The sequence below is a fragment of the Scyliorhinus torazame genome, chromosome 1, assembly GCF_047496885.1.
Source record: "Scyliorhinus torazame isolate Kashiwa2021f chromosome 1, sScyTor2.1, whole genome shotgun sequence".
Taxonomy (NCBI): Eukaryota; Metazoa; Chordata; class Chondrichthyes; order Carcharhiniformes; family Scyliorhinidae; genus Scyliorhinus; species Scyliorhinus torazame.
Window position 1 is genome coordinate 176,232,772 of NC_092707.1, and position 25,067 is coordinate 176,257,838.

General features: G+C 43.8%; 1 protein-coding gene across 2 annotated transcripts; it reads right to left on the reverse strand.

Moving 5' to 3' along the window:
* Positions 1–656: 656 nt before the first annotated feature.
* Positions 657–21,623, reverse strand: LOC140417606 (hairy/enhancer-of-split related with YRPW motif-like protein). 2 transcript variants are annotated; one of them, XM_072501220.1, is made up of 6 exons: positions 21,480–21,623; positions 20,841–20,907; positions 20,672–20,755; positions 18,131–18,212; positions 6,267–6,342; positions 657–1,943 (listed from the first exon to the last, which is right to left on the reverse strand). In XM_072501220.1, the coding sequence occupies exons 1-6, from the start codon at positions 21,557–21,559 to the stop codon at positions 1,892–1,894; spliced, it is 441 nt and encodes a 146-aa protein (XP_072357321.1). In that variant the 5' UTR covers positions 21,560–21,623; the 3' UTR covers positions 657–1,891. The 2 variants fall into 2 exon arrangements, with proteins under 2 accessions (XP_072357321.1, XP_072357320.1); XM_072501219.1 differs by having other exon boundaries at positions 657–6,342; positions 21,480–21,619.
* Between the last annotated feature and the right edge of the window lie 3,444 nt (positions 21,624–25,067).

Sequence of the window (25,067 nt, forward strand, 5' to 3'; positions counted from 1 at the left end):
TCACTTCCTTTAAGACCCTAGGATGTAGGCCATCACGCCCTGGGGACTTGTCTGCCTTCAATCCCAATAGATTTTTTAGGGGTTCTTTTTCCCTATCGATGATGATTCCTCCCTTCACCAAAATAATACCATGGGATCTTTTACGTCCACCTAAGGCGACAGACAGCACTTCATTTGCACTGGGTCCTCGAGTGGGACTCTAGTGCCACAACTGACATTAGCAATGCTACCTAGGCAGCTTATGGATGGCACGATAGCACAGTGGGTAGCACTGTTGCTTCACAGCACCAGGGACCCAGGCTTGATTCCCGGCTTGAGTCACTGTCTGTACGGAGTCTGCACGTTCTCCCCTTGTCTGCGTGGGTTTCCTCCGGGTGCTCTGGTTCCTCCCACAAGTCCCGAAAGACACGCTCACTGTTAGGTGAATTGGACATTCTGATTTCTCCCTCTGTGTACCTGAACGGGTGCCAGAGTGTGGCGACCAGAGGATTTTCACAGTAACTTCATTGCAGTGTTAATGTAAACCTACTTGTGACACTAATAAAGATTATTATTATTAATCGCTGGAAAATAAAGTTGCGTGGCCAATCTTTCAGGTTGAACTTTTTTCGTTGGGATAAAATTACAAGTCAAAAATAAATGAAATAATTTCACACTTTCCATGGTTTAAACACAATGCATATTTATTAACTCAGCAGGTATTTAAACCTTCCACCATACAGAATTCAATACATTTTGAAAATTACATATGGTGCAGAATCCACTATATATAGTTCAGATTTACAACTTTCTTATGGTTTTCCCACATAGTGGAGAGATTAAGTGCATTTGATTCAGAAATTACCCACTGATCAGTTGCATAGTCTACTAATAGTATTTCTACATTTTCCAATAAGTTTTCTGAACTTTATGTAAAAACGTTACTTCTATTATATTAAAAATCCCATTATATAAACTTTTTCCAAAAAGTGTACTTTACTTATACCCTCTCTCTGAATAACAGTGTGAAGTACTGTTGTGCATTTAATATTTCTTGGTCACAGTCTGATGTCTGTGCTGTCTCTGCTACATCGAGCAAAAAGGACGGGTTTAATTCTTTCCCAGCTGTATGCTGCAGGGTGGAACGTTGTTTGGGGAACAAGTGCCAAACGTGTTGTAGGAAATACTGCCAAATCTTGTGACTTGCCCGAGCTTAAATCAATCTTTTGCCAATTGGTTCGGGGAGACAATTCTCTCCTCTTTAGAAGACTCTGCTACTTCCTTCAGAAGCTTTCCCAAACCCACCCCCTCTTTGACTGCTTTTGTTCAGAGTTCCTTCACTCCTTACTTATTGTGCAAACAACAAAACTACCGGAGATATTCTTCTACACAGAATGGTTATGTAACTGTACATTATTGCTGCCGGTAGTTGGGGTGTCTGTGAAAAAGACCAATCTCACCACATGTCTGCAAGACATGCATGACCCATTAACAGTGGATTAAAGTGGAAAAACAGAAAGAAAAGCAGATGTGAAATAACTGGAACTGTGCAGAGTGCTTCGGTTTCACATTGATATATATAATTAATTCAAGAGAAATCTAAAACACTGTCAATCTGCTCCAATAGGAAGCAGGAAACACTGAGACATAGAGGTCCTTCTGTAAATATGGGTTGCATTACTGCCACGTAAACTAATGACATTTAAGGGTCAGAATTACTCGCTCTCTAGGTATTGAAGCCCAATAGTGAAGAGACAGACAATGCTTTTCCACAAAAAAATCCTCCCTTCTGATGCAAATTTTCCTCCAATTTGGTCTTCTCCGTCTTCCAGATTATATTCAATTTCCTGTGGTGGCCATCAGAGGTGCTCGGGGACTCTCAAGCAAGTCACTCTTTCTGTCTCTGCTTTCCTCATGCAGAGAGAGTCCATACGCTACACTTGACAGCTCCCAAGTTGACACAACTAAGATGGGAAATGAATGGAGATTTAACCCATGTCCATCTGCAGAGCTGCATCCATGCTCACTATAAAAACCCCAGAGATTTCACACTGAAAAGCCTACTTTCTGAAAATATGGGTTCAAATAATTGGAATTTGAGTATTATGAATTTTGATTTAACAAGGGATTACTATGCTTAGTGACCCCTGAAGCCTGAAGTAATTACATCTTTATAATAATACTAATGTTTTTTAATGCCACAAGTAGGCTTACATTAACATTGCAATGAAGTTACTGTGAAATTAGATACTGGAGCTTTCATTGAGTTTATATTTTTACATCTCCCCATGTTGGTGGTAGACTGATACATTGTTAGTTTAATACAAAGATTGTTGTGTAGTAGTGAGTGCAGGTGACATGCTGGATACTTATGTGCATATGTCTGTTCCTGAAACATTTTGGAATAACTTAACAATTTAACAGTGATATTTCCCTGGGAACAGGAACACATCTTTTACAGTCAGCTTAAAAGGTCGGGGCTGGATTGTCCGTTCCTGTGTCTAAGTGCAGGTGCCAATGAAGGATCCGTGGTATTTCATGTCGGAAAAATCGGCACCACACCCGCACCAATTCTGCTACCGGTGAGGGGCTAGCACAGGCGCTGCGTGAAACCCCCGCGGAACGCGTGAAAAAAGTTAGGAGAATCGGCGGGTCCGTGCTGGGCAAGTGCAGGGCTGACAAGCTGCAGCCGCGCATACGCCTACGCCCCCCACACACGCACCGATCGCGCCGGAATAAATGCTGCTGGTTGCGCTGGAGGGGGTACCCATCCACCCCGACCCCACAACCCACCTCCTGGTCACCCGCCACTATTCTCCCAGCCCTGGCAGATGCCCCCCGGCCAGGGGCACAGCTCTCAGTGACGAATGCCGGTGCTCGACACTGTCCGCACGCGCTCTCTCTCTGTCCACAGTAGCTACATCAGGCTCACAACCGCTGAGACCACACATGGCCCGCGCCGTTGGGAACTCGGCCCATCGGAGGGGGAGCATCGCGGGTGAGCCCGATAATGATATTCAAATGGGGTTGCGACTGCATGCAGCGCGTGTCTCGATGACGCCGATTTGGAGGGGGATGGAGCATCGCGACCCGGCGTCAAACCGGCGCCTCAGCGATTTTGGTGTCGGGAGCCATTCTCCGCCCTATCGCCGTTCTCGATTTTGGCGTCAGGCAATGGAAAATCCCACCCCAAAACGGGATATGATAAACCACTGTTAAATGCTATGAGGTTAAGGTCACGATATTCCAATGATTTGTTTTAATTTGTGTGTGTTAAATTCGTAAGATAAGAAAATCAAGTTTTGCACAGAATGAAGGTAAAGTGCTTGATTTCATGAAAATGCAAATGTTTGACTAAATTGTTGTAGGCAATACAATCAAAGTTACTATTGTGCCATGATATCGTCAACGCTGACTGTCAATCATCAGAAGGAACTCAGAGACTCATCTCCCAGTTAATGAGGGTTGCACTTTCACACTGAATTGTGCCAGTACTTGAAAATATAATCTTCTCATTAAACAACTAACCATGAAATGGATTTAACAAATATTTCTCTCCAGTTAAAAGTAGTAAAATTATAATAAAACTCAATTAACATTAAGGGCTGTGAGTCTAGAGGAGGGGGGGATGGTGCATGAGAGGCGCAAGTGTTGGGGAGGGCGGGGTCCGAGTGTCATTGTGCATTTGAAGGGCAGAGGAGGATCTATGGGTCTGGGGAAACGGCCATGTCAGTGGGAGGGCAGAGTAGATCTGTTTGATGGGAGCGAGGTGCGCAGATGTGGGAGGGAAGAGGGGATGGTCTTGGTGGGGGTGGGAGGGAGGAGTGGATGGACCTGGTGGGGCGTGTCTGGGTGAGGGGCCAGGGGTGTTGCTGCAGAGTACAAATTGGTTTTTGAGCAATAGCATAACTCATGCAACAGCAAATTAATAGCCCATTCGCATTTCATCCAAAGGATGAGAAAGATAATTGGATGAAGTGCAAAGAGGGTTGCCGACTTGCTAGTGCCCGTTTTGTACCACAACAAAAAATGCAACTTGCATTTATCTGCATCTTCTCTTCCTGAAATGTTCCAAAATGCACTATAGGAATAAAATTTGACGTGGAGTCACATAAGGAGACATTAAGTCAACTGACCAAAAGCTTGGGTCACAGAGGTAAGATCTCTTCAAAACGAAAGACTTGCTTTTAAAAGAGGACAGAGCAGTAGAGAGGCAGAAACACATACAGAGGTCATTCCAGAGCTCGGGCACTAGGCAGCAGGAAACAGGGCCACCAGTAGTTAAGTGATTAAAATGTGGTGAGTGGGGATCTCAGAGGGTTGTGGGGGTGGAGAAGATTACAGAGATATGAAGGGGCAAGGCAATGGTGGCATTTGAAAAGCAAGGTGTTACCCATCAGAAATCCAACGCAGTTCAGTGAACACATGACAATTCTATACCCCACAGTCTCAAAGGGTTTTGTAACTATTTATTTTTAAACTAATTTTTTCTTATTTAGTTATCTTCTGACAAACATCATCGCGATTTTATTGGTTCTAAATTACTTGAAAATTTGTAAGAATGATGCCACCCACATACCAATTTCAGAGCTCATCAAAGTACCAATAGCAGACCTATATCAGTACTATACCAAATCTGTACCCGTGCTACTATTGCCCTGATTAAAGTTATTGATAATGAATATTTTACTGTGTCCAGCATTGCCTGAACATTTTCAGGAATGACGAGAGCTGTAAAAGTGAACAATTTTGATTCCACATAGGTTTCTCATTAAGAAAAGAACACATTCCTACAGCCTGGTAGTTTTCGCAATTGAGTTGTTGAATTCTAAATCCTGAATGATTAAATCCAACTTTGAAATGCTATTTTCCATTTTGGGTTAAGTTTTACAATTTTCCCCAGACAGCAGGGTGGGACACTACACAACAGAAGCGCCCTCCACCATAATGAAAGAATCAATCCATCCCCTTTCTTGATTCATTATAAAGCAACATGGGCCATGATCAATAAGTATACAATGCAGAATATCCATATCCACAAACCAAAAGAGCCATCTCTATTGTCAAAGACAACAATTAAGAAATGAAAGTGAGGGGAATAGAAGGCAGAATTATACTTAACAAGGACATTACTTTTCCTTATTAGGGGCTTGAAAAACAAATCCGCACCAAACTTGTACTGTATTGGGCTGAAAGCTTTCATCTTGCAGAATGAGAGCAACAATAAAGGAAGACTGGCAGATCACTAAAAGTTGAACACAAGTCCTATTCTACTTATTCTATTACAGTTAAATGCTAGGAACAAGCCTATTCTGAGAAGCTAAAGCACTATCGGAGGGAAGGGGAGGAGGGAAACAAGTTCTGAAAAAATACAGTACTTCATTCATCAGGCTAAAAACAATTGCTTCACAGATTCGAAAATTAGAGGAACCTTCTGCACTGTGTAACATGCATAGATACTGAATTCAGTTATTCTTTTTCTCACGTTCAATAGGAATAGGAATACAAACTGCTTATACTTAGCAGGATATTTTCTGGCACAATATATTCTTATATCACAATATATCACAATAAAAAGCATAGTTAAAATCTTTTCCCCAATAGGATAGGTTCAGAACGCCCCAATCTCAGTTGTCCATGATCTCTGCGGCTTGCGAGTGCTCAGATTGCTTGTCTGACTAGAGGGATTAAATCGGAAGTGTGATACAGATGGAAAAAGTCCCAATGACCCAGGCATGGATGCGGCAGTTGTATGAATAGTGCTGGAATTGGAAGCTGGTGACAGCAAGGGTGAAGTAATTTGTGGAGATACAGCAACACCAGTTAACATCTTGTTGGTTGAGCCCACATTAGACAGAACACCAGGAAACGTGCACGTCATGTTGGACAGGACTCTATGAATAGGTGATGCCAGATTTGTCAGGAGATTGAGGCTGGATGATGTCATGTTTGGGAGAAGGCTGTGTGTGGGTGACATCACAGAGGATGCTATTTTGTCAAGAGGAATTCCTCTCAGAGATGAGGTGGAACATGCTAGTCTAGAGCCAGTAAGGAAGGCTGGGTTATGAAGAGTGTCCCTGCATGGTAATTGTCCTCCTTCTGCTGTCTGTGGGAGCAAAGTAGTTAGATGGTGGTGTGGCCAAGTCCAGGCCCGGTGGAACAAGGAAGCCGGTACCAATGGTGTAGGCTCTATTTCGGATACATAATTGTTGAGATGAGATACCAGACGATCCTTCAGTGGATCAGTATTGTCATGGCCTTGAAATCGTTCAAAGGAGCTGAGGTACCTTATGACTTCAGCGAGACATTCTCTGAATCCCATGCTTCTGTAATCCACGGCTAGCAAGTGAGGATCAAAATAGCCTGTCAGCAAAATAGTTATAGTTAGCATAATATGGAAAAGGGCTCATAATATGGAAAAGCCTTGTTCAATAGTTAATTTTGTTACATTTTAATATGTACTGCAGAGTGACCGTCTACGGCATTGATTGCAATGTCCTTCAATGGGTTTGGGCTTCACATCTGCTTGTACACAACTCATAATGCAATCATTTCATTTAAAATATTTTTTATGCTTCTTCTGAAGAATCATGTTTATCAACAACAGGTGAAGCTTAAATCCAAAGAGGTAATATTGATACACAGATATATTTTGAGAGACTTGGGCTCTGCAACTTCATAAATGCAGCTTTCTACAGAAGGTGACCAAGTATATATTGGACCACTGTCATTAGTTTTGACCAACATGTAAAATCTGCAAATTACATCTAAAGGGGAGAAAACACTATTGGGTCTTATCCATAAGATAAAAACAGGTACAAAAGTGAATTTACAGAAACTGGAAAAATACTAAAGAAACTAAGGTATACGTTTTTAAAATCATGAACCAAAGTGTTGGAAGGATTTAAAGAAGCTCCATGTGTTGAACTAGGAGTGATTAATAAATTAAGAAAATGCCGTGGATTTTGCAGCCGGCGGTGGTGATGGTGCTGACATTGTAGAAAGCTGCTTACCAAGATCTAGTGATCTCTGTGGTGTGGGTTTCACTGAACCACTGTTCATTTAATTCCACTAACAACTATAAGGGATCTCTGGCATCCAATGATGTCATAAAACAGGCTATGTAGCTAACCACACTGCTGTATTCTCACAGACAGCAAACCAGGAAGTAAAATACACTGATAATCCTTCAATTTTTAATCACTGTACAGAAAACGTAGTAAAGATTGAGACATATAAATGAGATTAAGGTAGAAACTGAAATATCACAAACAAACATATTTTTGAAAATTATACTAAAGGTCTATTTCTTTTAACATAATAGAGAAGTTTGACATTCCACAAAATTCATTTTTCAGGGCCAGAGAGCTTGTTTAGTGATAACTATGACTTAGGAAACTGTTAAAAACCTAGTTACGTCATTCAACAAATTGTAACCTTTTCAAAGATTTTCAAAGCAAGACCAATCACGCAAAAAGTGAAAGTTCATGTTAATTCAAATGACTTTTTAAGATTTCTATCCACGAGAGCTTCAACACTTCACCCCATGGAGGAGCGGGGAATCACTGACAGCACCTTCTAGAATTTTGTGTCTAAATATGCATGTGCGGAAGCGAAAGGTTGCTATCCGTTTCACAGTTGTAATGATAGAGAATGCTGACAGTTTCACCATCACTACAACCGTAAAATCTGAGCCACCATTCAGCTCGTCATGATTAAGGAATAATAATTTCATAGATAGCTTAATCTGCCATTTAATGCACTACATGTATTTATCAAAACATTAAAATAAGTAAATTCCTGATTCAAGAAACAAAGGTATAAATATAGGCTCAGCTCAAAGGCAGGAGGAGTGAGTCTAGTACATGAAGTTAAAAGCATGATATGAGGTAATGAGCTAAATTGACATTTTGCATTCCTGTGTTTGGACAGCGAATGTTTAATTATGTAGGTTTTCCTTTTTTAGTTTAAAATCAATTGTTTAAAACTGGATTTAGATATGATATAAATGTATTGTTTACAAATGTCACAATGTACTTTATTCTCATAGTGACATACATGTAGCATAGAAATCACTGTTGAAAGCAGCTAAACCTCAGTGTAATCCAATTGTGTTGCCTATACCAAGACCGTCCCAGGGAGATGATCTGTCAGTCGAATCATGCTATGTTGTTTTAGGTATAATAAGTGGGCACAATGTGCAAGGCCCAATACAATAGACTGAGATGAGAATTAAACTATTAACTCCTTCTCAGAAGGTTGTGATCTTGGCTCTCTGAAATTTCTTGTCGCTGAGCTTACATTTTCACTGGAATGAATTTAACTAGTCTGAGCCAGACTAGCTGAAGCTGGCTATTATTTTAAACTTTAATTTGCATTGACAGAAGTCCATAGCTTTAGCCTTTGAAAAACACCAATTGCTGTGAAATTTCCCAATTCCCATTTAGCCATCTTTATGGTTTTTGAGTGAGGTTCCTGGATTATTACATCTTAATGCCAAGTTGTATCCAATTTTGAACCATGCATCTACAGCTGCTCAAAACTGGGTTACAATCTACTCAGACCCATTCCCTATCAAAGTCTTACAACCAGCAGAAAAAGTACACTTTTTCTCATTGGTTTGAGTTGGGATCTTAAACTGGATCCCATAAATGAAAGGACAGTGTTCTCATGGAGGTCCATCCAATCTCCTTCATTCAAGGATTAATCATTCCAGAGGTTAAGAAATTAAACAATTAATTTGGTATATTCCCCAATGGAGCGAATGTTACAAATAAAGTACATATACGTTTTTGCAGTCTTCCTTGTAGTAGTACATTGAACATTTTTACTGTTCTACCAAATTTTACATATAAGTAGCATGGCCAGCTGCCACTATAAAAGTATTTACTTCCTATATTTTCCAGAGCTCCATACTAATGGTAATCATAACCCACAGCCTAAATATCATCCTAACCATAGGAATTTAGCATTAAATGGTGAATGTTTGAATAATATGCCGGTATTTCAAAGTAATGCTGGTCTATATAAATATTTATTTCATATTAAGGCTGACCATTGAATATTAATTGGATGACATCATGTTTTAAAAAAAAAAATCATTTATGGGATGTGGGCATCGCTGGCTAGGCCAGCATATTTTGCCCATCCCAATTGCCCTTGAGAATGTGGTGGTGAGCTGCTTTTTGTAATCTCTGCGGTCCCTGTTAGGGAGGGAATTCCATGAATTTGACCCAGCAACAGTAAGGAACGGCGATACATTTCCAAGTCAGGGTGGCGAGTGGCTTGAAGGGGAGCTTCCAGGTGGTGGTATTTCCTTGTGACTGCCATGTCTGCTGCCCTTGTTCTTCCAAATGGTAGGGGTCATGGGTTTGTAAGGTGCTGTCTAAGGAGTCTTGATTTGTTCCTGCAGTGCATCTTGTAGATGGTACACACTGCTGCCACTGTTTGTCAGTGGTAGAGGGAGTGAATATTTTTGGAAGGGGTGCCAATCAAGCAGGATGCTTTGTCCTGGGTGTGTGAAGTTACTTGAGTGTTGTGTGAGTTCACTCACCCAGGAAAGTGGAGAGTATTGCATCATACTTCTGACTTTTGCTCTGTAGATTATGGACAGGCTTTGGGGAGTCAGGAGGTGAGTTACTTGCCGCAGGATTCCTAACCTCTGACCCGCTCTTGTAGCCACAGTATCTATATCGCTCATCCAAATCAGTTTCTGATAACCCCTAGGATATTGGTAGTGAGGGATTCAGTGATGATAATGCCACTGAATATCAAAGGGCGATGGTTAGATACTCTGTTATTGGAGATGGTCATTGCCTGGCACTTGTGTGGCATGAATGTTACTTGCCACTTGTAACAGTCCAGGTCTAGATATTGTCCAGGCAGCGAAAGATGGTTGGGCCTAGGACACTATCCTGAGGAACTCTTAAATAAACAATATCCGCTTTGAGAATTCCCACTAAACTTTTCACATCAGTTTCAAACAGCCCATGACAAGATTATTCAGGATGCTCTCCTGTACAATTCTACAGATGAGTTATGCGAGTGGAACATAAGAACACCAAGTCGTTCTGCCCTTTGTTAACCAGCTGCATCTGCATCATGGAAATGTCATAGTTTTCATCCCAATTCCCTTCCTATTCTCAATAGGTGAGTGATGTCAACCCTGGGGCAAGGAATATTTTTCAACAATTTATACACATCAACAGCAGCTTCAAAGTCCCTGGGTTAGGTAGAGCAATGGTTAAATACAATGTAAATATGTATCTGTCTCAACCATTGACTTTAATCCTAATGACAGCAGAGCACCCTTCCTTACTGCACAAGTATGGTGTGTCATTACCAATACTAGGTTGCCATCCTTATAGTCTTTCCAAATCAAATTTGCAGTTGAAGTTAAATTTATATTTCTAATGTAACATTGGTGTAAAACTAAAGAGTTTTGGTTTAAATCCAGTCCGATTAAATCTACCCTGACCCTGGAGAAAGATGCAGTTAGTTGCATTGTTAGGTCAAGTTTCAAATCTGGATTTGCATTCCAACTTTGGTATTGCTGCAAAGCAAAGCCACTTTGCATGCATGGACACCACAGTTGTAGTTTAAATAACTAATTCACATGCGCAAACAATAGTACTGTGACCTCACTTGGACAATCGTTACCATTGCATACTTCCAAGTATGCAAATATATTTGTTGCTTATTCCCATCTGTGAGTTAAGGGTTGCAAAGCCAATGAAATTTGTTGGTAAACTGCTGTGCCGATAATTGGAGGAAACTTTAGACTTCTGGAAACCTATTCTTTGACCAGTTAAACCAACTATAAAGTGGATATGCGATATTGCATTCCATTTCTTGGTAGGTGACTGAAAATGAGTTCCACTTGTTACTAAATTGAAGACTTTCAATATTTTTGCCTATCCATAATTAAAGTGGAATGTTAGGTAATGATGGGATAAATAGCTTCACTGTCCAACTCTGACAGGAAAAATAATCTCTGAATGTGACTTTAAATCCAGTTCTATTCTAGTGTTCTGTTCAGCAAGGTTGCTGGTAAGTTTGATGGCAGGGGCATTTAATCAGGCACGAGGGAGATGGGTAGAGACCCTGCCACCTTTCTGTTCCACCCAGGTTATGCCCATGGCAGGGAGGTCCATGGACAGACTTCCAAATCCGCTGCCAATTGAGGCCCTGAGGCGAGCAATTAATGACCATTTAAGAACCTAATCCCATCACCGCAGATCTTAACCAAGCGGGGATGCTGTCACCATCCTGACAGCATGACAAGCCAACCCTAGTCTGTTTGCCTGTAGGCCATTGGGAGGGTCCTCCAGTCAAATCACTTCAATAATAATAATCTTTATTGTCACAAGTAGGCTTACATTAACACTGCAATGAAGTTACTGTGAAAATCCCCTAGTTGTCACATTCTGGCACCTATTTGGGTACACAGAGGGAGAATTTAGAATGTCCAAATCACCTAATAGCACGTCTTTCGGGTCTTGTGGGAGGAAACCAGAGCACCCGGAGGAAACCCACGCAGACACGGGGAGAACGTGCAAACTCCACACAGTCAGTGACCAAAGCCGGGAATCGAACCTGGGACCCTGGAGCTGTGAACAATGGGGCATAAAAAATGTTCAAAAGAAGCTGAGAATAAACTTGAAATACTGACATAAACAGAAAGGATTAAAGGTCAATTTTAACTTATGCCAAGAATCCCTGGATAGGGCAATTTAAAACAAAGTACTGAACACTTAAGGTCTTTAAATAATTTATAAAAGGTATAACTTTGCCAACTTTGAGCATTTTTATGATGATATTGCTTTTAGACTTGTTAATAATTTTAAACAACTCTTTTAGATATTTTCAAAATATTGACTGCTTTGAAATGCATGGCGAAGTTTGTGGAAACTTTTGAAATTCAGTCATATTGGGAGCCTGTCTTTCCTAAATCATATAATTTAACACTTCTTCTCAAACTAATTCATTTATAGAGTAGCTTCCATTATTATTGAACTCGAATAGAAATTTGCAACGCAGGACAACAGAGCTGCAATCGATATTAAAATATTGTGATTATATTTTGGTGACAATATTTTCATAAAACACATCTGAGTTATCTGTAAGAGAGTTTCTTTCCCTGGCAGGAGGTTGTGACCAGGTTATCGGGGGTGGGGGTGCTGGGGGAGGGCCTGAGGAGGTTATGAGGTCATGGAATGTTCACAAGGAAGACGTTGCTCGCTCTGCCTCTTGTAGGTTATGCCTGCAATATGTTTTTTCTCCATTTGCGGTGCTATAAGCTTACTCTCACCTCTCTCAGGTTAATTCCCTACTCTGCTCTGCCTAAAAAAAACTCAGGCATTCCCTGCAAACAGTTTTAGTTTGCAATCATTTTCAATACTCCGCAGTTTAAATGTGTTGTGCTCAATTAAAAGAAAGGTTGTTGACTCCCTGGCCTGTAGCTTTATTTCTGAAAATACTATTGGACCTGGGGTCCCTGCTACTATTCAATCATAAATAAATAGCAAAATGTTGATGCTCCCCTACCCTCCAACTCTGCTTCAAAACCCTTTGTCCTGCGTTCTGTAACACTATGAACTATGCTTTGTTATCCCTGCATCAAAGTCCTCATGGAAACCTCAGAAGACTGTTAAGATTAGAGCAAACAGAAAAATAGGCTGCTCTTCAAAAACTTGCTTTGGTCTGAAAAATGACTTGATTGACAAATGTCCTGCAGCTTACTGGAAGATTCCTTTTGACCTGCTTGGATTTAATGCTGCCGTTTGCTTGCCATCATCTTAAATTGAAAAATGAATTAGTAATAGAACTGGCACTCAATGTTTGGACAAAAATTACTTTGATATTACCTCCTTCTATGATTTCTGCAAACAAAGCTGGACAACATGCACATTCTAAACACACTCTGTTTTCCAACCTTCCAGGTGCTGCCAGACCTGCTGCGTTTTTCCAGCATCCTCTGTTCTGGAAATGATCTGAGGAATTTAGAATTCTCATCCCTTTGTTTAAACGTTTTTGTATCCTGGCATCGTCCTAACTCTGTCATCTCCTCTAACCCTACAATCCTCTGAGAATTCTTATGTCCTCCAATTCTGGCTTCTTGTGCAACTATCCTCTCTTTATTCCAATGTTGAAGGTAAACTAAACCCTTTACTCTAGAAAAACTTGCCCAAAGGACGGCACGGTGGTTAGCATTGCTGCCTCATGGCACCGAGGACCCGGGTTCGATCCCGGCCCCGGGTCACTGTCCGTGTGGAGTTTACACAGTCTCCCTGTGTCTGCCTTGGTCTCACCCCCACAACCCAAAGGTGTGCAGGGTAGGTGAATTGGCCATGCCAAATTGCCCCTTAATTGGAGAAAAAAAAAGGGTACTCTAAATGTATTTTAAAAAATACTTTCTCAAATCCCTTTGTCTCTCCACCTCCAAGACCGAAGGTGCAATTCAACCGGAAAAAAGTCTATGTCCTGCTTTGGGTGCATTTAGCAAGGCATTTCTTGGCGGCTACAGGTCGCGGGAAACACTCCCTCACCCCCCCCTCCACCTCGTAAGGCCGCCTGGTCTGGTCCACGAGCAGCCTGGAAATGCCACTCTGGCAGCGGCCTTCCTAGTCTGGCAGTGCCAGGGTGCCCAGGTGTGGCAGTGGGAGTGCTAGGGTGCCACTCTGCCCCATCCCTGAACAAACCATGGGTCTCCAATAGCCTGGGAGACCCCCCGCCCCAGTGCTATTACGACGAGTCCACGTTTGTGTGGAGCAGTACTAAACGGTGCCCTGGTGATTTAGCAGCAAGCCATATATATTAGGCCAGATAAGCAAAAGCTTGGTTGAAGTCGTGGGTTTTAAGGAGTATCTATCCCAAGGGAGAAAGAGAGGTACAGAGGATGAAATGTTTCGGGAGGGAATTCCAGAACTCAGGGCCTCAGAAGCTGCCACTGGTGGAGTGATTAAAAAAGGGCTGCCCAAACACCTTCTTCCCTGCTGTTACCAAACTCCTGAATGACCCTCTTATGGACTGAACTGATCTCTTCACACATCTTCTCTATGAGTAGTACGACACTTCATATGCTTCACCCGATGCCTGTGTCTATGTATGGACATTGTGTATTTATGTATGTCCTATGTTTTTTCATGTATCGAACGATCTGTCTGGACTGTAAGCAAAACAATACTTTTCACTGTACCTCGGTACACGTGACAATAAATCAAATCCAATGAAATCAAAATACCAGTATTGGAGTAGTACAGAGATCTTGAGCGCTGTGAGGCAGGAGGAGGTTACAGAGATAGGGAGCTGCACGGCCACGGAGAGATTTGCAACAAGGATGAGAATTTTTAAATTGAGATTTTACATAACTGGGGCCAATGTAAGTTAGTTAGTACAGGTTTGATAAATGGGACTGGATAGACAAGAATGGAACCAGACTAGAGCACTCTGACCCAGCTGGATTAAGGGGGAGCGGTATTAGAGAAACATGAAGTATGATCAGTTATGACAACGCTGCCGACAGGTCAAGAAATGAGGAGGGATAATTTAGAATTGTCTTCCTCATAGTCACATTGAACACCATTTAAAAAGAACAGATTTGGCACTGTGATGGGACGGAAATCTAATCGAAGCGATTTGAACGTAAAATTCATGGAAGATGGGCATGGAAGATGGACACGGATTTGGGAAGCAACAGCATGTTCAAGGACATAAAGATGAAGCCTTTGCAAATATCCCATTAGCAGGTCCGCAGAAGACTCATGTTATCTGATCCTTGAAGATTTATAATGGTCATTTATTTTAGGGATATGGGCTTTGCTGGCTGGCCAGGATTTATTGCCCATCCCTAATTGCCTCGAGAAGGTGGTGGTGAGCTGCCTTCTTGAACCGCTGCAGTCCATGTGGTGCAAATGCACCCACAATGCAGTTAGGGAGGGAGTTCCAGGCTATCGACCTAGCAACAGTGAAGGAATGGTGTTGTGTTTCCAAGTCAGGATGGTGAATGGATTCCAGGTGGTGGTGTTCACATATATCTGTTGCCCTTGTCCTTCTTGATGACAGTAGCTGTGGGTTTGTAAGATGCTGTCCAAGGAGCCTTGGTGAGTTGCTGCAGTGCATCTTATTGATAGTACACACGGCTGCTCCTGTGCATCGGTGGTAGAGGAATTGAATGTTTGTGGCTGGACGCCAATCAGACAGGCTGCTTTGTCCTAGATAGTGTCAGGTTTCTGGAGTGTTGTTGGAGCTGCATTCAGCCAGGCAAGTGGGGAGTATTCCATCACATCCCTGACTTGTGCTTGTAGATTGTGGACAGGCTTTGGGAGTCAGGAGGTGAGTTACTCGCTGCAGAAGCCCCAGCTTCTGACCTGCCCTAGTAGCCACAGTGTCTGTATGGCTAGTCCAGTTCTGGTCAATGGTAACCCCAAGGATGTTGATAGTGAGGGATTCAGTGATGGTAATGCCAATGAATGTCACGGGACAATGATTAAATTCTCACTTGCTGGAGATGGTCATTGTCTGACATTGGTGTGGTGCAAATGTTACTTGCCATTTGTCAGCCGAAACTTGGATATTGCCCAGGCTTTGCTGCATTTGGACATGGACTGCATTAATTGTTCATTTGGTTTCTGGACGCTGAGCCTAAAACATTTCTACCACTGCAAGGAGAGTTTTTTCAGTTGGTTAATTTGTTTAATTGTGAATAATTTATTTTGCAACAGTTCTGTGCAAATTGGCAACTTATGTTTGTCTGAGTTCAAAAGTAACTCATAGATTATGAACTGCTTTGACATGTCCTATGGTCATGAAAGGTATTACAATAAATTCAAGGTCCTTATTTTTTTAATATGAAAGTGAAAGCGAAGGATACAGCTAAGGGTGGTCACATTTATTCAATTCCCTTCTTGATGCACCATTACACAGGCAAAAGCTGAACAAGGAATCTGTAGGGTAGATTTCTCACCGAATAGTTATTGGCCAGTTTAGCTCAATTGGGTGGAGAGCAAGGCCAAGAGAGCGGGTTTAATTCCCATATCAGCTGAGGTTATTCATGAAGGCCTCGCTTTCTCACCTTGCCCCTTGCCCGAGGGTGGTGATCCTCAGATTAAATCACCATCAGTCAGCTCTCCCTGAAAGGGGAAAGCAACCTATGGTCATCTGGGACTATGGCAACTTTACTTTAATAGCTTTTACCAAAGACATATAGTGCAAGCTGTTTCAAGCATTAAGGAGCCCTTCCAAAGCAACACTGTAAGTCACAAAATGATTAACTGAAATTTGTTGCCCTGCTTCAGTTAATCTTGTTTGATTTGATTGGTAGCCCATATTTTATAGTCTGTTAGCATGAGATTTAGCAGCAGTCAGAATATAAGAATTAAAAAGAATTAATTGTTCATTTGCCTTCCACCATAGAATATTTTATGAATAAAGTTGTATTTTGGTTGTTGGGAACCAGGGCTTGTGTGAAAGCAGACCTCACTCCAAGAACTAAATCTTCAGTCTTAAAAGCCAATATTGTAACCATAACCTCAGTTTGAGTGTGTAACTCCACCTCTGACCCTAACTGCAACCTGGAACCTCCCAGCTCAATTGTTAGCACGTAGGCACACGTCAATGAAAAGGTTGCATGAGAATAAAGTGACAAAATAACCTTTTCACTCATGTCAATATCTTCAATTATGTTAATGAGGACAGGAATTTCACCCGGTTTTAACATCTGCAAAAACAGATTGACGAGACTTCAATGGAATTTTGATAAATTTCCTTAAAACTTTAACATTAACTTTAACATAGAAACACAGAATATAGGAGGCGGAGTAGGCCATTTGGCTCTTCAAGTCTGCTCCTCATTTCATTATGATCATGGCTGATCATCCAACTCAGTAACCTGTTCCCGCTTTCTCCCCAGTATCCTATGATCCCTTTAGCCCCAGGAGCTATATCTAATTCTGTCTTGAAAGTGTACAATGTTTTGGCCTCAACTGCTTTCTGTGGTAGCGAATTCCACAGGCTCACCACTCTAGGGGTGAAGATATTTCTCCTCATCTCACTTCTAAATGGTTTACCCCGCATCCGTAGACTGTGGCCCTGGTTCTGGACTTACCCCCATCAGGAACATCGTTCCTGCATCTGCCCTGTCTAGTCCAGTTCGCATTTTATAGGTTTCTTTGAGATTCCCCCCTCATTCTTCTAAACTCTAGTGAATATAATCCTAACCAATTTAACACATTAAAAAACAAATCGTACATAATAGCACGAGCACTCAATGGGCACAATCCACCTGAATGGGGATAGAACCCCACAGCACAAGATTAGCTGGGTGTTTCCCGGCCCTCAGAGCGCTGAGAAACACCCCGCTATCTAACGCTCAACCGGTTAGATCAGGGGTTTCAGTGGGGAACTCCCGAACGAGGCCACACCTAGCCCCATTTTCTGCACTGAGGAGTGCCGCTCGCCAGAACCCCTTAGTGAATGAGAGATCAGGACGCAATTTTTAAATGGTGTCACAAACTCTCGAGTCCCCGACCCGACCCTCGAATCCTCCCTCCCCCAAGCCCCAATTCACTATAAAGAGGTCCCCGGCCGTCTCCCTCCCAGGGCACACCCTGGCCCAATCACTGCCGCGCAGAAGATGCCAGCCTGGCACCTAGGTGACACTGCCAGGGTGCCAGGCTGACACTGCTAGGCTGCCAGTGCCAGTTTGCTTTGGTGGCACCAGCAGTGCCAGGATACTGTCCTGCACAGAGAGCATGCCCTCGGTCCTCCAATCCCCTCACAAATGCCAGTCTGTCTGTTCCCCGTTTGTGGAGACCAGTATTGACCGGCGCTCGCCCGAGGTCTCTAAGGTGAGGGAGTTAGATCCCACACCTGGGTTAGATCTCGGGAGACTAGCTGTCGCACTCTAATATGTAGATTTGCCAGAAAGTGATCCAGCCCACAATGGGCAGGATTCGCATTGTGACTTCTCGTGAGATCGCATTAGATCTGGTGAGCCAAGTAGATCCCGGAAGTGGGAAGCGTTGCTCCGCACCGTTTTTCGGGCACAACATGACAGGTAGCTCTGACCTAATATCTCTGATACTTCTGATATTATAAAGGAATGATGGTTTAAGGTGAATAAAATACGGTGCACTAACCATTTCAATCTTACCTTTCCCACCTGTTGCATGGAGCAACTTCAGATGGTCCACAGTCATCTGCAGGATCTCAGCTTTCTCCAACTTGGATGATCCCTGAGTGACAGAATTTTTGTGAAAATTAATAACAATTGTAGCATGCTCAAAGTAATTAATGAGAAACTGATTTGACCATGCTGAACTGCTTAATGAATGAGTCAATGCTTTAATATGTGAGTGAATGAACCGTTGCGTAAATGAATAATTTCATGAAGTGAATTTTGTCTTCCTGTCTTCATGGGTACCATTGACACAACTTTTATCCTTAAGAAAGACAAAAATATATTTCAACAACTCATATTTACATAACTCCTTGACCATAATAAAACATTACAAGGCTCTCTATAGAGGTGTTATAAAAGAAAATATAACACCAAGCCACATAATGAGATGTTAAGTTGGATGACCAAAAGCTTGTCAAAGAGACAGGTTTTAAGGAATGTTTTAAAGGAGGAAAAAAAATTATAGAGGCAGGGAGGTTTAGGGAGAGAATTCCAGAGCATTGGGCCTAGTCAGGTGAAGGCTCGGCCACCAATGACAGCGCAATTAAGATCGGGAATGCTCAACATGGGTTGTGGGGCTGGAGGAGATTACAGACATAAGGAGGAATGAGGCCACATTGGGATTTGAAAACAAGGTGCAAATTCTAAGATCAAGAGATTTCTTAACTGGGTACCAGAGTAGTTCAGCAAACACAGAGGTGATGGGGGATTGGGATTTGATGAGATTTAGGACATAGGCAGTAGAGTTTGGATGACCTCAAGTTTACGGAAGATAGAAAGTCAGGAATGCGTTAAAATCCACAAGATGCACTGCAGTAACTCACCAAGGCTGCGTAGGCAGCACCTTCAAACCCATGACTGCTACCATCTAGAAGGACAAGGGCAGCAGGCGTAGGGAAACACCACCACCTGGAAGTTCCGCTCCAAGCCACTCACCATCCTGACTTGGAAATATATTGCTGTACCTTCATTGTCACTGGGTGACAATTCAAGGAACTCCATCCCTAACAGCACTGTAAGTGTACCTGCACCATAAGGAGTGCAGTCATTCAAGAAGGGAGCTCACCACCACCTTATCAAGGGTAATTATGAATGAGCAATAAATGCTGGCCAAGGCAGTGAAGCCCACATCCCTTGAATGAATAAAAATAAAGTTGGAAATAATATTCTTGTAATAACATAGAATCATAGAATTTACAGTGCAGAAGGAGGCCATTCGGCCCATCGAGTCTGCACCGGCTCTTGGAAAGAGCACCCTACCCAAACCCACACCTTCGCCCTACCCCCATAACCCAGTAAACCCATCCAACACTAAGGGCAATTTTGGACACTAAGGGCAATTTAGCATGGTCAATCCACCTAACCTGCACATCTTTGGACTGTGGGAGGAAACCGGAGCACCCGGAGGAAACCCACGCACACACAGGGAGAATGTGCAGACTCCACACAGACAGTGACCCAAGCCGGGAATCGAACCTGGGACCCTGGAGCTGTGAAACAATTGTGCTAACCACAATGCTACCGTGCTGCCCCTAACGTTACAACATTTTTGATTGAAAGCTAATCAGAGTCAATATATGTTAAGTGGTTTAGAGGTAGTGGTGAGGTCGAGCTGGGTATCATCAGTATACCTGTAAAAACTGATGTTATGCTTCCAAATAATTCTTGAAGTGACAGTGATTGGAAACCAATATTTTATCTGGTTCATTCAAAAGAACAAATAAGAGTTCATTGCCAGTTTTTAAAATGATAGCAAAAATTGAAGAGCGATTTGGAGAAGTAATTTTTCAGAAAGTAGGGGAAAAGAATCAGAGAACATTGTGAAGGGAATGAACCACATGCATTTAGATTATTGTGAAATGACAAGGTACATTGCTAATCTGTAGTCAGGAGAAAACACAGTCCTACACAGCCACATTTTAAAGAATGCCCAAAATTCTGATATATTGAAACATTATTGTCAGGAAAAGGCAGACTGTCCTTGCCAACATAGAGTGCGATGGAAGTTTAAAGTTTGGAAAATTCACTTTGTACCGGTTTAGCTGTATTGTGTATCTGAAACCAATGTAGAGTTTAAGACTCTCGCTCCTATGTGGTCTCACACAGAAACTGAGCTGGCCCGATGCCATTATGAAACACGGAGAATCCTCTAAATAGTGTGTTGAAATGAATACTTTTAACAGTATACTGCCTTTGGGCGGCGGTAAGATTGAAGGGGGTTGCGTGGGTAGAAATATTGTCGAACGTCATTCAATCAGCGATGATGTCCATTACTGATAGATCCATATGGTGTGAGATGAGGGATTTTCATTGCAACATAATATGATTTCCCATTTTGCAATTATTACGAAGCCGTTATAGTTAACAAAGGTTCTTTGAAGAAATAATTGAAAAGTTCGTCATATCTATTGAATGTTACTGCACCCTTACACTTCTAAGTACCTTGCATAAGGCTAAACAATTCAAACGGAGATTGAATTCTGAAATTCAGATTTATCTGAGCTCATTGAGTACCTGTTTTTCAAAAGCTGTTGGAACCAAACGACGCAGTTCAGATAAACTGTTATTAATCCTGTCCCGTCTTCTTTTTTCAATAACCTACGAGAAAAAGGGTTGAATAGCCATTTGCACAAAACCCAGTCTGTATTTTGCCGGTCAGAAATAGTTGATTTCCCCCACTTACCCCGCGCCGTTTCTTCCGCGCCAGAATGTGCGAGGTTGCAATTGGTGAAGTCGATCTGGTCACCGGGCTGGGAACAGAAACAACAGCAAAGGTTTGTTGATGTAGAGAGCTGGCTGTCACAATACCGAGACTAACAACTTCACATAACATAAATCTGGGTGTCAGGGTAAGAATCTTTCCCACAGTCTGGCAGAATGCATTAAACCTTTGCACAGCTGTTGTGATATTTTAAAAAGAGCATCATTACAATGATTAAAAAAAAACAATTGCTCTGTTTATGTTGAAACAAGGGCGGAATAGTGTCAACATCATGTTGTCATTTTGGTAGATCACCCAAGACAAAGCAAAAGTGGTGTGCAGCCGCTGTTGTTCTTTCCCAGGTGACCAAAGTCAGGCTGTGGAGATTATTTATTGTTCCTCATGATCTTGAACCCAGAACAGAATTGGGGGGTTTCTGATGTTGGGAACCCTCCAGATGGTTAACTCCATTCTTATCCGTTTGGCAAAAAAGGAGGAACTTGGTTTAAAGTCGCAGATTTGTAAAGGGTCAGCAAACATTAAACAGGTGAAGAGAAAGATTGAGGGAGGATTGTGCGCAAACAGAATAGGAATGTACAGCAACACACACAAAATACTCACCAGTAATGTTCCTCTATCCCAACGTCTATCAACTCCTCCAGATCACTGTCCGAGGAGGTTTCACCATAGAGTCGCTTCATTCCTGTGATTTATTTGAACAAATCTATGTTACAAAACTCGGGGAGCAATATGACCCCCCCCCCCCCGCCCCCCCTAGCCACAGGCGTGACTGCAAACTCAAGGCTCCCCGCTGGCCTTGTCTTTCTCGCTCGGGATGGGGGTCAATCGATGGCGACTTTGTGGATGTGTGTTCTGCTGGATGCTGGCGGCGCCTCTCTGAATGGATGGCGGGCTTTCTGTGAATGTCGGTGGTGTTTGTGTTGAACGTGCTGGTCTCTCTGGAAGCTATACAGAGCAAAGATGTCCACAGAGTTGAGCTGCCGATCGGTAAGAGTTCCTGTTCCGCCACCCCCCACCCCCTCCGTTTCCCTCCCCCTCTAACTCTTTAACCTTGACGGTGTGCCCCTGACACAGACGCGGGCTGTCGGTGGGATGTCCCTTGGATCAAGGTCCACTCTCTCCGTGGCCGGCAGTGTGTTTCTGCTCTTCCCAGTTTGAGAAGCAATGACTGGGGTTTGTTTGTAGATTGCTGTTTTTCTTTCCCGGGGAGGCTCTTCCTGTTGCTGGATCTCTCTCATGTGGTCTGTTTGATGTTTTTTTTCCTCTCTCTCTTTCTGACCAAGTGGCCCTGGCTCAGTCCCAGATTCTCAGCGCCTGTCTCTCTGGCACCGATTCCTATTCTGACCCTGTCTGCAGTTGCGGGCTCATTCACTTTCACTTGATGCCCGGCGAGAGGCTTTTTCCCTTTTGACTTTCTGTCCATTTGACTCCATCTCCACCGTTTCACTGTTTTTCGGGGCTGGGGGGGGGGGGGGGGGGATGGGAGGGTTTTGATTCCCGATCAATTTTCATATGAGATGAGACTTAGAGCAAATGGCACCCCGCCCTTTCGCCTGTCCTTCTCGCCTGGTTGGCGGGTTGTACTATTTTAATGAAAGCTGAAACCTGAGAAAGAGCCGACAGCTGCGATTTATACAGAGAACCGGAGATCCGTGACATCCATCAAGGTGAAACACCTCACCTGTCTGAGCAAGTCCGTGCCCCCGGGCACCAGCTTCATGTACACACTCAACACTGCACCGTTCACCTGGCACCACAGCCTCTCCAACACCCCTGTACCTGTCCAAGTTAGTGTTCCATCGCTCCCCCTCCCCCCCCCCCCCCAAACATTTTATACAGCGATTCTGGATTTTCTCATTTAACTATATTTGAGTTGCCAATGTTACAGCGTCAGGTCTGTCAGAGAAAATTCCAAGTGTCTTTGGCTCCGGGTCCGAAGAAATGTAAATGGTTGAATGGCCCAGTAATATAAACAAGTCAATGGGAAATAACCAATGCAAAGAGCGGTCAAAAGGGTCAAAGCCACACACTGCACGGCAGTATAATCATTGAATCTCACAGCACAGTAAGAAGTCTTACAACACCAGGTTAAAGCACAGCACAGCACAGACAGCGGACAATCGGCCCATTGTGCCTGTGCTGGCTATCTGAAAGACCTGCCAATTAATGTCATTGTCCTGCCCTGTCCCTGAAGTCCTGCACCCCCCTCCCCCCCCCCCCGCCCCAGTACATATTGCTGCACCAATAAGAAACTCGCGTTGGTAATAAACGCCTGAGGGCCAGATCAAGTCAATTGGTCAGTAATGGTGGAAGGTCTTCTGACTTAAAGCTTCCACACAGAGACAGCTAGGAATAGGACGCCGATTAAAGCACAGTGTTATTGAAGGCGATAGGGATCAGGACAACAAAATACATTGAATTTGTATTTTAAAAGATTTGCATCTTGATGCACGATCAATTACACAAAGACGAGAGGAGGATGTAATCGAGGCTTTATTACACCGAGATGTGTGGCCTCCTACAGCACCTGATGAAATGGCTCCTGTACTGGGAGCACAAATATTTATACTCCGCCTACTGGGCGGAGCCAGCAGGCAGGGATCTACCCTTGTACCTGTAGTACAGGGGCCTTACCATATCAACATCCTATATATACAATATATACATCAGTGGTTACTCCCACATTCACCCCCTGTTAAAAAAATGAGTCCAGCGGGGGTGGTGGAGAACTATATACAGACAAGTTGTGTTTTAAAAGTACAGATAATATTACAAATTCAGGCGGTCCGGTGCCTTGATCTGTCGTTGAGAGTGCCGCAGGGCTGGTGGCGACTCCGGCGGTGGCTTGGTCTTCGGAGACTCCGGGAGCGTGTCAAAATCCTCTTCATCCCCGGGTGTGAGCAAGGGCAGGACAGATTGTCCCGGAGTGGGGGCTGCGGTGGGGTGCGCCAGGGGGGGAGGGTGGCGCCGGGTCGGAGGGTCACGTGTGTGTGAAACCAGCTGGTGCCAGGTCCCTGAGGGAGACTGTGTCTTGGCGGCCGTCAGGATACGCTACGTAGGCGTACTGCGAGTTGGCGTGAAGTAGCTGTACCCTCTCAACCAACGGGTCCGCCTTGTGGAGTCAGACATGTCTACGGAGGAGAATGGGTCCTGGAGCTGCCAGCCATGTCGGGAGCGAAATCCCGGAGGTGGACTTCCTAGGGAAGGCAAAGAGACGTTCAAGGGGGGTTTCATTAGTCGCGGTGCACAGGAGTGACCGAATGGAGTGAAGTGCGTTGGGGATGACCTCCTGCCAGCGGGAGGCTGGGAGATTTCTGTATGGTAGGGCCAGCTGGACGGCCCTCCAGACTGTCCCATTCTCCCTCTCCACCTGCCCATTTCCCTGGGCTTGTAGCTGGTTGTCCTGCTCGAGGCAATGCCCCTGTTGAGCAGGTACTGGTGCAGCTCATCGCTCATGAATGAGGATCCCCGGTCTCTGTGGACCTGGGCGGGGAAGCCGAACAGAGCGAAGATGGTGTTGAGGGCTTTGATAACGGTGGCAGACGTCATGCCGGGGCATGGGACGGCAAAGGGGAATCGGGAATATTCATCGACCACACTGAGAAAGTACGTGTTGCGGCCGGTGGAGGGGAGGGGCCCTTTCAAGTCCACACTGAGGCATTCAAAGGGGCGGGAGGCCTTCACCAGGGACGCACGGTCTGGCCGGTAGAAGTGCGGTTTACACTCCGCGCAGACCTGGCAGTCTCTGGTGATCGCCCTGACTTCCTCGATGGAGTAGGGCAGGTTGCGGGCCTTGATGAAATGGTAAAAACGTGTGACCCCTGGGTGACAGAGGTTGTCGTGCAGGGTCCAGAGTCGGTCCACTTGTGCGCTGGCACATGTACCTCGGGAAAGGGCATCGGGGGGGCTCGTTGAGCTGACTGGGGCGATACAAAATCTCGTAATTGTGGGTGGAGAGCTCAATCCTCCACCTTAAGATTTTATCACTTTTGATCTTGCCCCGCTGTGTGTTATTAAACATGAAGGCAACTGACCGTTGGTCAGTGAGGAGAGTGAATCTCCTGCCGGCCAGGTAATGCCTCCAGTGCCGCACAGCTTCAATGATGGCTTGGGCCTCTTTTTCGACGGAGCAGTGCCGAATTTCGGAGGCATGGAGGATGCGGGAAAGGAATGCCACGGGCCTGCCTG

Excerpts from the sequence above, each read along its gene's own strand:
- LOC140417606 (XM_072501219.1), bottom strand. The coding sequence starts at position 21,559 with ATGAAGCGACTCTATGGTGAAACCTCCTCGGACAGTGATCTGGAGGAG. Across the intron at positions 20,908-21,479 it reads GGGATAGAGGAACATTACTG|CCCGGTGACCAGATCGACTT; the intron begins GTGAGTATTTTG and ends TTCTGTTCCCAG. Across the intron at positions 6,343-18,130 it reads CCATGCAACAGGTGGGAAAG|GCTATTTTGATCCTCACTTG; the intron begins GTAAGATTGAAA and ends TTTTGCTGACAG.